The sequence below is a fragment of the Molothrus aeneus genome, chromosome 4 (genome assembly GCF_037042795.1).
Source record: "Molothrus aeneus isolate 106 chromosome 4, BPBGC_Maene_1.0, whole genome shotgun sequence".
Classification (NCBI taxonomy): Eukaryota; Metazoa; Chordata; class Aves; order Passeriformes; family Icteridae; genus Molothrus; species Molothrus aeneus.
In genome coordinates, this window is record NC_089649.1 from 73,343,968 (window position 1) to 73,356,270 (window position 12,303).

Here is a 12,303-nt window from a genome sequence, read left to right on the forward strand (position 1 = left end):
TGTCCTTCCCGGGGCATCCCCAGGCCCTGCCATGCCCCGAGTCCTTCCGGGGGGGTGACACAGTCAGCCCAGCCTGGGAACCCCTCCCCAGGGCACCCCGGGCCACCCTCCTGCGGCGGGCATGGCCACGGACAGAGCGGGAGCCCCTCAAAGCCCAGACGGGCACGCCCGGACCCGCCACACCCCAACCCCCGTGGCACGTCCCGAGGGTGCCCATGGAAGCCGTGATGCCCTTCCTCCTCCAGCAGCCGTCCTGGGGACACAGGGACCCCGCAATGCCCACCCTGGGGCATGGTGACACAGTGACAGCCATGCCAGGGCACTGGGGGATTCCATGTGCCCACCCTAGGGTATACAGTGACACAGTGACAGCCATGCCAGGGCACTGGGGGGGTCCGTGTGCCCACCCTGGGGCACAGTGACACAGTGACAGCCATGCCAGGGCGCTGGGGAGGGTCCATGTCCCCACCCTAGGGCACAGTGACAGCCGTGCCAGAGCACTGGGGGATTCCATGCGCCCACCCTGGGACACACAGTGACCCTGCTGCCTCTCCAGGGGTACCCGGGCACGCCGTGACACCACCGTGGGACACACGAGGACCCCAGGACACCACTCCCCGGGCACATGGGGGGGTCCATGTGCCCACCCTGGGACTCCCTGACGCCCACCCGGAGCCGCCCAGCGCAGCCCCAGCCCCGGCCCCGGCCCCGCTCCCGCGGCCGCCCCGCACTCACCGCTCGTCGGGCTCGCGGCCGCGCTGCCGGGCGGGCTCCAGGGGCACCAGGGCCTGGCCCAGGAACCGGTCCATGCCCACGAGCGCCCGGTGCATCACCGTGAGCACCAGCTCGGCGCAGGCCCCGGGCTCGGGGGGCAGCTCGAAGGCACATTCCTCCCTCCACTCGGGGCTGCCGCCGCTCTTCTCGGCCACCGAGGTGCTGTACTTCTCGCGGCCCAGCTGGATCACGGTGTACGCGTCGCTGCCGCCCGCTTTGCCTTTGCCGCCGCCCTTGCAGCGCAGCCCGCGGGCCCGCACCACCGTCACCTGGACGTGCGTGGGCAGCCAGGCCGGGCAGCCCTCGGCGGGCAGCGCGGCCGCCCGCAGCAGCGCCATGGCCGGCCCGGGCCGGGCGGGGCGGGGCGGGGCCGGGAGAAGCGGCCGGGTCGGGCCGGGCCCCGCTCCGGAGCCGCCGCTGCCGCAGCACGAGCGACACCGGCGGGCTGGCCCCGCCCACACGGCGCAGGGCCCGCCAGCAACGGCGCTCTGACCACGCCCCACAACGCGCTCTGCTCCGCCCCGCTCGGCTTTAGCCCCGCCCCAACCGGCCCTGCCGCGCGTTAGTCCCGCCCCTGGCTCTTAACCACGCCCCACGGGCAGCTCTTGTCCCGCCCCCGGCTCTTAACCACGCCCCACCGCAGCCCTTGCCCTGCCCCATCCTCATTGACTCCGCCCCCGACTGCTCCGCCCCGCCCCGCCCCGCCCCGCCTGGCGGTTGGAGAGGGCGGGGCTCGGGGCGCGCGCAGGGGGCGGGGCCGAGGGCGGGGCCGGGGTGACACCCAGCCCTGGTGCGGCCACACCCCTGCGGCCACACCCCTGCGGCCACACCCCTGCAGTCACACCCCTGTGGTCACACTCGGGGCGGTCACACCCGGAGCGGCCACGCCCCTGCGGCTACACCCGCAGCACACCCATCGCCACGGCCAGGGGCAGCCCCGGCACCGCATCCCCGGCATGGCTCTGCCTGTCTGTTCCCCAGACCCACACGAGTGCGAGCACAGGTGTGTCCCTGCCCAGGTGTGCCCCTGCACAGGTGTGTCCATGCTCAGCTGTATCCATTCCCAGATGTGCCCATGCCCAGGTGTGCCCCTGCACAGGTGTGTCCATGCTCAGCTGTATCCATTCCCAGATGTGCCCATGCCCAGGTGTGCCCCTGCACAGGTGTGTCCTTGCACAGGTGTGCCATGTGCTTACAAGCACACAGGTATGTCTGTACCCAAGTGTGCTCATACCCAGATGTGCCCATGCCCAGGTGTGTCCATTCCCAGCTGTGCCCATGCCCAGATGTGCCCATGCCCAGATGTGCCCATGCCCAGGTGTGCCCACACCCCACACCTGCACACCCCACATCTGTGTGTGTCTCCCTGGCTGCCGGAGCCCCCCCGGGCTGTTCTGCTGTGCCCAGGAGCACTGGGAGCAGGATCCTGGTGTCCCCACAGCTGATTCCTGGTGTCCCCACGGCTGATTCCTGGTGTCCCCACAGCTGATCCTTAGTGTCCCTACCACAGCTCTCTGGTGTCCCCACGCCTGATCCCCGGTGTCCGCACTGCAGATCCCTGGTGTCCCCATTGCTGATCCCCAGTGTCCCCACAGCTGATCCCCGGTGTCCCCATCACAGCTCCTCGGTGTCCCCATGGCTGATCCCGGTGTCCCCATTGCTGATCCCTGGTGTCCCCATCACAGCTCCCCGGTGTCCCCACAGCTGACCCCCGGTGTCCCCACAGCTGATCCCCGGTGTCCCCACGGCTGATCCCCAGTGTCCCCATTGCTGATCCCCAGTGTCCCCACAGCTGATCCCCGGTGTCCCCACGGCTGATCCCCGGTGTCCCCATTGCTGATCCCCGGTGTCCCCACAGCTGATCCCGGTGTCCCCACAGCTGATCCCCAGTGTCCCCACAGCTGATCCCGGTGTCCCCACAGCTGATCCCCAGTGTCCCCACAGCTGATCCCCGGTGTCCCCACGGCTGATCCCTGGTGTCCCCATTGCTGATCCCCGGTGTCCCCACGGCTGATCCCTGGTGTCCCCACAGCTGATCCCCGGTGTCCCCACAGCTGATCCCGGTGTCCCCATTGCTGATCCCCGGTGTCCCCACGGCTGATCCCCGGTGTCCCCATGGCTGATCCCCAGTGTCCCCATTGCTGATCCCCAGTGTCCCCACAGCTGATCCCCGGTGTCCCCACGGCTGATCCCCGGTGTCCCCACGGCTGATCCCTGGTGTCCCCACGGCTGATCCCTGGTGTCCCCATTGCTGATCCCCAGTGTCCCCATTGCTGATGCCCGGTGTCCCCATTGCTGGCCCCCGGTGTCCCCACGGCTGATCCCCCGTGGCCCCAAGCCCCGTGCACCCCTCCCCACCACTCACCCCCTCCCCTTGGGAGCATTTCCTAGGCCAAGCTGGGCTGCAATCCCAATGTCCCCTCTCAGTGTCCCTAATGTCCCCTCTCCGTGTCCCTAATGTCCCGTTAAACCCCCAGCTCGGCCCCGCCGCCGTTCCGTGCCCGGGGCAAGGTCAGGCCAGCGGGGCGGCGATCCCGATCCCGATCCCGATCCCGCCGCGATAAGGGGCGGCCGGGGCAGCGGGGCCGTGCCAGCCCTGCCCTATCGCTGCCATCGGCCACCGCTGCCACCGCTCCCGGCGCGCCCGTTCCGCTCCAGCGCGGGGACACCAGCCGGGACACCGAGAGGGAGGGGACACCGAGAGGGGACACCGAGAGGGGACACTGAGAGGGGACACCGAGAGGGGACACCGAGAGAGGACAGCAAGAGAGGGGACACTGAGTGGGGGCACTGAGAGGGGAGGGGGATACCAAGCAGGGACACTGAGTGGGGACACTGAGAGGGGACACTGAATGGGGACACTGAGAGGGGACATTGAGAGAGGAGGGGGACACCAAGCAGGGACACTGAGTGGGGACACTGAGCAGGGACACCAAGCAGGGACACTGAGTGGGGACACTGAGAGGGGACACTGAATGGGGACACTGAGAGGGGACATTGAGAGGGGAGGGGGACACCAAGCAGGGACACTGAGCAGGGACACTGAGTGGGGACATTGAGAGGGGACACTGAGAGGCAACACCGAGCCGGGACAGGAACAGGGGCACTGAGAGGGGACACTGAGAGGGGACACCAAGCATGCTCTGAGGTCCCTTCCAACCCCATCACTCCATGATTCCTGTGTCCCTTTCCTTCCTTTTGGGGACAGCAGGTGGGCTCTGAGGTCCTTTCCAACCCCATCACTCCATGATTCCCGTGTCCCTTCCCTTCCAGCCCCATCATTCCGTGACTCCCGTGTCCCTTCCCATGTCCCTTCCCTTCCCTTTGGGGTCCCTGCTCACCCCAAATGCAGCTGGTGGGGCTGAAGCCGCCCAGTGCAGGAGGAGCCCCATTTCACCCCAAAAAGCCCCCAGGCAAACCCGAGAGCTGCAGAAATCCCGTATTTTCCCTTTGGGGTGTGCTGCCCCGGCCATATTCAAATCCCCCATTAAAATTTGCTTCATAAAGAATAAAACCCTCCCCAGGAACTGCTTATCACCCCGAGATGAACTCAAATCCAATTATCCCTCCAGTCCAGGGCCTGCTCCTGCTCCCCTGGCTGCCCCTTATCCCTCCTCAGCATCTGCTTTTGATTTTCCTTTCTTTTGATTGTTTTTCCCCAGTTTTTTATGCTCTGATTATCTCTACTCTCAGCACATCTCCGTCTCTCCGCCACTTCCCATCTTTTACCTCCATAATTGGGATTTTTTTCCATCTCCCTCACCTTCCCTGCCCTGCTCCTATTTATTTATCTCGTATTTATTCATCTCTTTGATTTCATGCTCACCTTTGCATTCAATGCATAAGGAGGGTTTTTAATTACCCCTAAATCAATTTCTGTATTTTTTATTCCACTCTGGAATCAAAGGGAACACAGGGATCCTTTACAGCATCCTCAGCGAGCCTGGGCTGAGTGAAATTTTCCTTTAATTCTTGCTCCAACTTTAGTTATTTTTTTCCTTTGAATTTTCCTTCACATTAAATTTTTGTTTTAACATCAATTTTTGCTTTGGCTTTAATTTCTGCTGTAATTTCATTTTTTTTCCCCATCAATTTTAATTGATTTTTTTCCTTTCATTTCTCCTTCAACTTTAACCATTCCTTCAATTTTTGAGTAATTTAATTATTTGCCTTTAATTTCTCCATCAACTTTAACCTTTCCTTCAATTTTTGATTTAATTAATTTTTTCTTCCTCCTCCTCCTGCTCCATGGAATCTCCTTCCCCCAGCTCACCCTGATGCTCTCCTAAAGGACTGAACTCCCAACAAACCCAGCTCCCATCCCAGGGAGAAACTGGAAAACAACACCAATACAATGAATTTTTTCCTCTTTTTCCATACTTTTGGTCCAAAATCCTTCTCTCCATCCCAAAGGGAGCAGCAGCTGCTCACCCCAGGAGCTGCCCACCCTGGAGCTGCCCCTCCCTGGGGATGGGAGAAACTCCTTGTTGGGGCTGCAGAGAAATGGGATTTTTATGGGAGACAAGGAAAGTGCTGCAGGAACAGTAGGAACTGCACAATGGGATTGGGATTGGGACTGGGGATGGGATTGGGGATGGGGATGGGATTGGGGATGGGATTGGGATTGGGATTGGGATTGGGATTGGGATTGGGATTGGGGATGGGATTGAGATTGGGGATGGGATTGGGATTGGGGATCAGATTGGGGATGGGATTGGGATTGGGATTGGGATTGGGATTGGGATTGGGATTGGGATTGGGATTGGGGATGGGATTGGGGATGGGATTGGGGATGGGATTGGGATTGGGATTGGGATTGGGATTGGGGATCAGATTGGGGATGGGATTGGGATTGAGATTGGGGATGGGATTGGGGATGGGATTGGGATTGGGGGTGGGATTGGGGATGCTGAGCCAGGCTTTGCTTGGAAATGCTGGGATCCCATTCTCAGGCTGAGATCCCATTCCCAGGGCTCAGATCCCATTCCCAGAGCTGGGATCCATTCCCAATGCTGGAATCCCATTTCCAAGGCTGGGATCCCATTCCCAAGGCTGAGATCCCATTCCCAGGGTTCAGATCCCATTCCCAGGGCTCAGATCCCATTCCCAAGGCTGGGATCCCATTCCCAGGGCTCATTGGGTGTTTGGATCCGTTGTGTGGTGGGAGTGAGAGCAGCCCCAGCCCTGCAGGGAAGGGAAGGGGTGAAGGAAGAGCCAGAGCTGGGAATGCAGCGCCTCGAAGGTGGGAGAGGCTGGAAACAACCCAAACCCCTCCAGCCCTGGCTGCTGCCACAGGCAAGGTGGGAATTGTGTCCCTGTGCCCCTCCCTGAGGTGAGAGCCCACCTGCAGAGCTGCCCCAGCCCTGGGGCCAACAGCAGGAGGACGTGGAGCTGCTGGAGAGAGCCCAGAGGAGGCCCCGGAGCTGCTGCAGGGCTGGAGCCCCTCTGCTCTGGAGCCAGGCTGGCAGAGCTGGGAATGCTCCCCTGGAGAAGGGAAGGCTCCAGGCAGAGCTCAGAGCCCCTGGCAGGGCCTGCAGGGGCTCCAGGAGAGCTGCAGAGGGGCTGGGGACAAGGCCTGCAGGGACAGGAGCCAGGGAATGGCTCCCACTGGGAAAGGGGAGATTGGGCTGGGATCTTGGCAAGGAATTCCTGGCTGGGCTGGAATTCCCAGAGCAGCTGTGGCTGCCCCTGGATCCCTGGCAGTGCCCAAGGCCAGGTTGGACACTGGGGCTGGGAGCAGCCTGGGACAGTGGGAGGTGTCTCTGCCATGGAACTGGAGGAGCTTTTTGTTCCCTTCCAACTCAGAACACTCCACGGTTCCATGACATCTCTTCCCAAGGATGCACATCCCTGCAAATATTCCCAAACCATCAAAACACCCCCGAACCCAGACACACGGATCAGGACTGACAGCAACACCCAAAGCCCCCCAGCCCCAATTCCTTGGAATAGAAGCAGCAAAACTTGTTCCCATCCATTGGGAAGGGGCTGGCAGTGCAGAATTCCCAGCTGGCAGTGCAGGGGTGCCCGGGAATGGAGGGAGGGAGCTGAGGGGAGCCGCGGGGGAAGGGGCCTGAGCCAAGACAAATAAAGAGTTCAAATGGGAAACGATTAAAACTAAACTAAAGTCACATAAATGGAAAGCGGGGGAGATAAGGCTCGGGCGCCCTCGCTGCCTATTTAACATTCATTGGATTGAATAATCAGGCCTCATTATCTCAAATTGCTGCATATTTGCCCTCAAAATGCTAATTTGAAAGTTGGCTGCGAGCGCCGTCTGCCTATTTTGACTAAAATATGATTTTGCTTTATTGTGCGGCGCTCGTAGCTCCGGGGGCATTTCCCCTGTGCCGAGCACACCGGGAATGGGCAAAAAAGGGGAGGAAAAATCCCCCAACATTTATCAAAAGCCAGCCGGGGAGGAGAGCGGGCCCTGCTTTGCGTAGAAATGGCATTTTTAGGGCTGGCAGTGAAATTAAAGCGTTATCAGGCGCTTTTGGGGATGGACACTTTATCGCTCATCTCGGCAAGGGAAATGGGAGAAATAATTTGCTTTTATTCTGATTGTTTGGCGGAGCGGGGAGGGCTGGAGGCTCCTCCCTGCCCTCTCCCTCCTCCTTGCCCCCCTGTCCCCTTCACCCGCCCTTCCAGGGGGCAGAATCGCCGCTCTGGGCTTTATCCCGCGGGTCCCACACGGAAAATTCGCTCCGTTTGATCTCCGGCCGGGATTCAGAGCATCAATCTCGGGCCGTTGTTGCCCTTCCCAGGAGTCAATCAATGGACGGCAGGGTGGGGACAGCAGCCCCCCGGTGCCGGCGGCGCTGGGCTGAGCCGGGGCTGCCGCTCCCGGCGCCTCAATCCCCGTGAGCGATGCCGGGGTCCGATCCCGGCCCGGCGCCCCCCCGAAGGACGCGCTTGTCATGCAAAGCCCCCCGCGCTGTTTGCACAGCAAACTGCAATTGTGTGCGGGATTAAGGGGGGCCCGGGAGGCCACGCAGCCTTGTTGACACTCGGCGGTGGAAATCCGGCGCCATCAATTCCGCGGGCGCCTCTGGATTTGGCAATGACACCGCGGGTGACATTCCCGCTGGCAGATGGAGGGGCGCTGACCCCCCCACGTCTGGGGGCAGGTGGTGACAGAAGGGGGACCCACCGAGGGGATGGAGGCCCTGGGGATGCTGCAAAGCCCCGGAGCGGGTTCCAGGGGGAAGGCAGAGGAGTTTGGTCCTGCTGTCCCAAACTCAGCACGTGAAGGACAAATGTCCCCCTTGCCACGGTCTCCATCGCTGCTGTGCCTCGGGGTGGGGGGACATGTCCCACATGGACACCCAAAGGTCAGCCAGAGCCCGTGTGGGTCAGTGGCACCAAAGCACAGAGAGGGGACAGCTCAGAGCCCCCTCTGTCCATGGGGATAAACCCCTGTGATGAACACCCTGGGAAAAACCTCCTGGCACCGGCTGTCCCTCCTGGCGTGTCCCACCTGGCGTGTCCCAGCCCACTGTGACAGCACAGGGTGTCCCACCCCACTGTCCCCTCCTAGCGTGTCCCACCTGGCGTGTCCCAGCCCACTGTCCCCATCCCACTGTCCCACATCACTGTCCCATGTCACTGTCCCCATCCCTCTGCCCCCATCTCTCTGTCCCATGTCGCTGTCCCATGTCGCTGTCCCTGTCACTGTCCCTGTCACTGTCCCCATGTCACTGTCCCTGTCACTGTCCCCACCCCTCTGTCCCATGTCACTGTCCCCATGTCGCTGTCCCTGTCACTGTCCCCATGCCTCTGTCCCCATGCCTCTGTCCCATGTCACTGTCACTGTCCCTGTCCCTGTCCCTGTCACTGTCACTGTCCCCATCCCTCTGTCCCATGTCCCTGTCCCTGTCCCTGTCACTGTCCCTGTCACTGTCCCCATCCCTCTGTCCCATGTCCCTGTCACTGTCCCTGTCCCTGTCCCTGTCGCTGTCCCTGTCACTGTCCCCATGCCTCTGTCCCCATCCCTCTGTCCCATGTCACTGTCCCTGTCCCTGTCACTGTCCCTGTCACTGTCCCCATCCCTCTGTCCCATGTCCCTGTCCCTGTCACTGTCCCTGTCACTGTCCCCATCCCTCTGTCCCATGTCCCTGTCCCTGTCGCTGTCCCTGTCACTGTCCCCATGCCTCTGTCCCCATCCCTCTGTCCCATGTCACTGTCCCTGTCACTGTCCCTGTCCCTGTCCCTGTCCCTGTCCCTGTCCCTGTCACTGTCCCCATCCCTCTGTCCCCTCCCGGTGCCGCCGGGGCCCAGCGCGGTCTGGGATCGCCCTCTGGCGGTCACGGAGGGAACGGCTCCAGGGAGACCCCGCCGGGACCTTCCGGGGCCTTCCGGGACCTCACCGGGACCCCACTGGGACCTCACTGGGACCCCACCGGGACCTCACCGGACCCCACCGGGACCTCACCGGACCCCACCGGGACCTCACCGGGACCCTGCTTTGGGACCCTGCCCTGCGGCCCCTCCCAGCCAGGATTCTCTGGGATCCCGGTACCGGGGTCTCTGGATGCACTCACTGGGATGGGCCCTGACCGGCATCCCCAGCAATTAGCAGCCTGTTAATTGGGGTGGCTGGTGGTGGGAGCTGGCAGCTGACAGCAGCTGTGCCAGCTGGGATTGTCACTAACTGGGAACCCTGCTCACTGGGATTGTCACTGACTGGGATGTCCCATAACTGGGAACCCTGCTCACTGGGATTGTCACTGACTGGGATGTCCCATAACTGGGATCCCTGCTAACTGGGATTGTCACTGACTGGGATGTCCCATAACTGGGATCCCTGCTCCCTGGGGTCCCTGGATCCCTGTGGCTCAGAGATGCTCAGCACTTCAGGAGCCCTTGGGAATCAGACCCAGATGCCCCAAAAAGAGTTTTGGTTTTTATTTTTTTCTTCTGGAAGTGGCTCCTATGGCACCACCAGCATCCAAAGGAGTTTGGGTAGGGAGCAGGACCAAAGCACAGTGGGAAGGGCAGGGCAGGAACCCCAGGAACCCCCACAGTTCCAAAAGCCCCAGAACAGAAATGAGGAAGACTGTGGAGAAAAAAATCAAACTCATTTTCCTTCAGGTGCAGAGAAAGAGCTTTGACCATCACATACCCTGTTCTGCTGCCTCAGTTCCTGAAGGATCCATCCCATTCCTGGGGTGATCAAACCCAGCCTGGGGGGACCTGTCCCAGTCCCAAGGGTCCCCTCCCAGCACCCAGCTCTGCTGCAGGACCCCCAGTTTGGGATTTGGGGCACATTCAATCCCATATCATTCAGCTATGGATGCCATTATTTGCAGAAATTCTTCTGTTGGAGCTCCCAACTTCCAAAATCTCCTGTGCAAAGAGTTTCTCAGGTCAGGCAAATCTACCAGGGTTTAAAAAATTTTTTTCCTTTATTTTTCCTGCATTTCTACCCTCAAACAGCCAGGGTGACCTGTGCACATCCAAGTCCTGCTTGGGAAAACCTCTCTGGAGCTGGGTCAGGTCTTTGGAGAGAAGAAGTGGAGCTGCATATCTTAGGATGCTTAAGGAGGGCTTTGCTCTGCATCCCAAATGCAGGTGGGAGACCCTTAATAACTGGAAAAAGAGAGGATTTTCTTGGGGCCAGATGTGGAACTATGATAAAATGATCCCACAAAGGGCTGGGGTCAGGTCTGGACCCTGCTCAGCCACTTGATGGCAGTGGGTATCCAAACACTTCCCTTTTTTCCAATAATTTCAGCTGAATTGGTAGAAAATGTCCCTTTTCCCCCAGTCTGGGGGTGTCCCTGGCCCCACAGTGCAGGGCTGGCACTCGGATCAAAGGGGTTTTGTGGGGAAGGGCTCCAAGAGCTGGGATGGACACATGGACAGACGGACAATGGGCAATGGACAGAGGGACGCTGCAGGACAGGGCATGGACACAGAGCCCAGGCGGGTCCTGGGGCTCTGGGATCACCCTGAGCCTGCCCAGGGACCCCTCTGCAGTGCACACCCCACCCAGGGCTAATGAGCACCTTTGTCACCAATTAGCTCGGGAGACTTCAGCAATTAATCCTCCGAATCAGGCAGGAGCCGTCCCTGGGTTCACATCCCACTCCTGGATCCTGAGGAGACCCTGCCTTTGTGGGCAGTGACCCCGGTTCCAGCTCTCCCTGCTCCTTGTCTGCACAGCAGCACCCCCAGATTTCTGACACCTCCCTTCCCTCTCTCCAGGACAGGATTCTCCTACCTGGGAAAGAACTGAACCAAAAAACTGCTGGGGACCTCTGTCTCCGTTTCACTGGGATCCCAAACATCACTGGGATCCCATTCCCATGGACCCCAAACACCAGTTTGGGACACCAGTGCCCCCATTCAGCCCCAGAGCACGGGGACCCCAAACCCCACTGGGTCCCAGGATCCCCATTTTGTCCCCACATCACCTGGATCCCAACCCCACAGGTGCCACCAGTGCCCCACTGAGCTCAGGGACCCCGAGCACCCCCATCCCAGGACCACCCAGCTCTGTGGGGGCTCCAGGGGTGTTTGCTGAGCTCCATCAAACAGGGCAGAGGAAAAAGGGAATAAAAAAGGGAAAGCACCTCCTCTCCAAACACAGCCGGGCCCACAAGGGCCTCCTGCCTTTTTATCTTCCCAAGGCTCTCATTAAGGCTCAGGAACCCCAAACCTGCCCCCCTTTCATCTGTGCCCCCTCCCCAGGGCCTTTATCTGCCCCAGGGCAGTGGCAGGGCTGGTGGGAGGGGTCCCTGTGCTGCTCCAGGGAATGAATGCGGTGCCATCCGCAGGATTTTGGGGATAATTTGGGTTTTTGGGGTACAGACCCTCCTGGGGAGGTTCCCCCCGCAGCCCCCGGGTGGGGGTGCCCCAGCACCGTGGCTCTGGGGGTCCCAGAGCAGAGCAGAGGCTGCCCTGGCCAGGGCACAGCCCCTGATGACTTTTCCAGCAATGCCTGGGGCTGTTCCCATCCCGGAGCTGTTCAGGGTTTGTTCCCAGCCCAGAGCAGTTTGGGGTTTGTTCCCAGTTCGGGGTTTGTTCCCAGTTTGGGGTTGTTCCCAGTTCATGGCTGTTCCCAGTTCAGGTTTGTTCCCAGTTTGGGGTTTGTTCCCAGTTCAGGGCTGTTCCCATTTTGGGGTTTGTTCCCAGCCCAGAGCAGTTGGGGTTTGTTCCCAGTTCGGGGTTTGTTCCTATTTTGGGGTTTGTTCCCAGTTCATGGCTGTTCCCAGTTTGGGGTTTGTTCCCAGTTCGGGGTTTGTTCCCAGTTCAGGGTTTGTTCCCAGTTCGGGGTTTGTTCCCAGCCCGGAGCAGTTGGGGTTTGTTCCCAGTTTGGGGTTTGTTCCCAGTTCATGGCTGTTCCCTGTTCGGGGTTTGTTCCCAGCCCGGAGCAGTTGGGGTTTGTTCCCAGTTGAGGGTTTGTTCCTATTTCGGGGTTTGTTCCCAGTTCATGGCTGTTCCCAGTACGGGGTTTGTTCCCAGTTCGGGGTTTGTTCCCAGTTCATGGCTGTTCCCAGTTTGGGGTTTGTTCCCAGTTCATGG

General features: G+C 60.5%; 1 protein-coding gene across 2 annotated transcripts in view; it reads right to left on the reverse strand.

Moving 5' to 3' along the window:
- Positions 1 to 1,112, reverse strand: part of RAB11FIP5 (RAB11 family interacting protein 5) — a 44,429-nt gene extending 43,317 nt beyond the window's left edge. For both annotated transcript variants that reach the window (XM_066548854.1, XM_066548853.1), the window contains exon 1: positions 736 to 1,112. In XM_066548854.1, the coding sequence (XP_066404951.1) occupies positions 736 to 1,112 (377 nt within the window). The remainder of the gene's footprint in view (positions 1 to 735) is intronic.
- Positions 1,113 to 12,303: the final 11,191 nt, after the last annotated feature.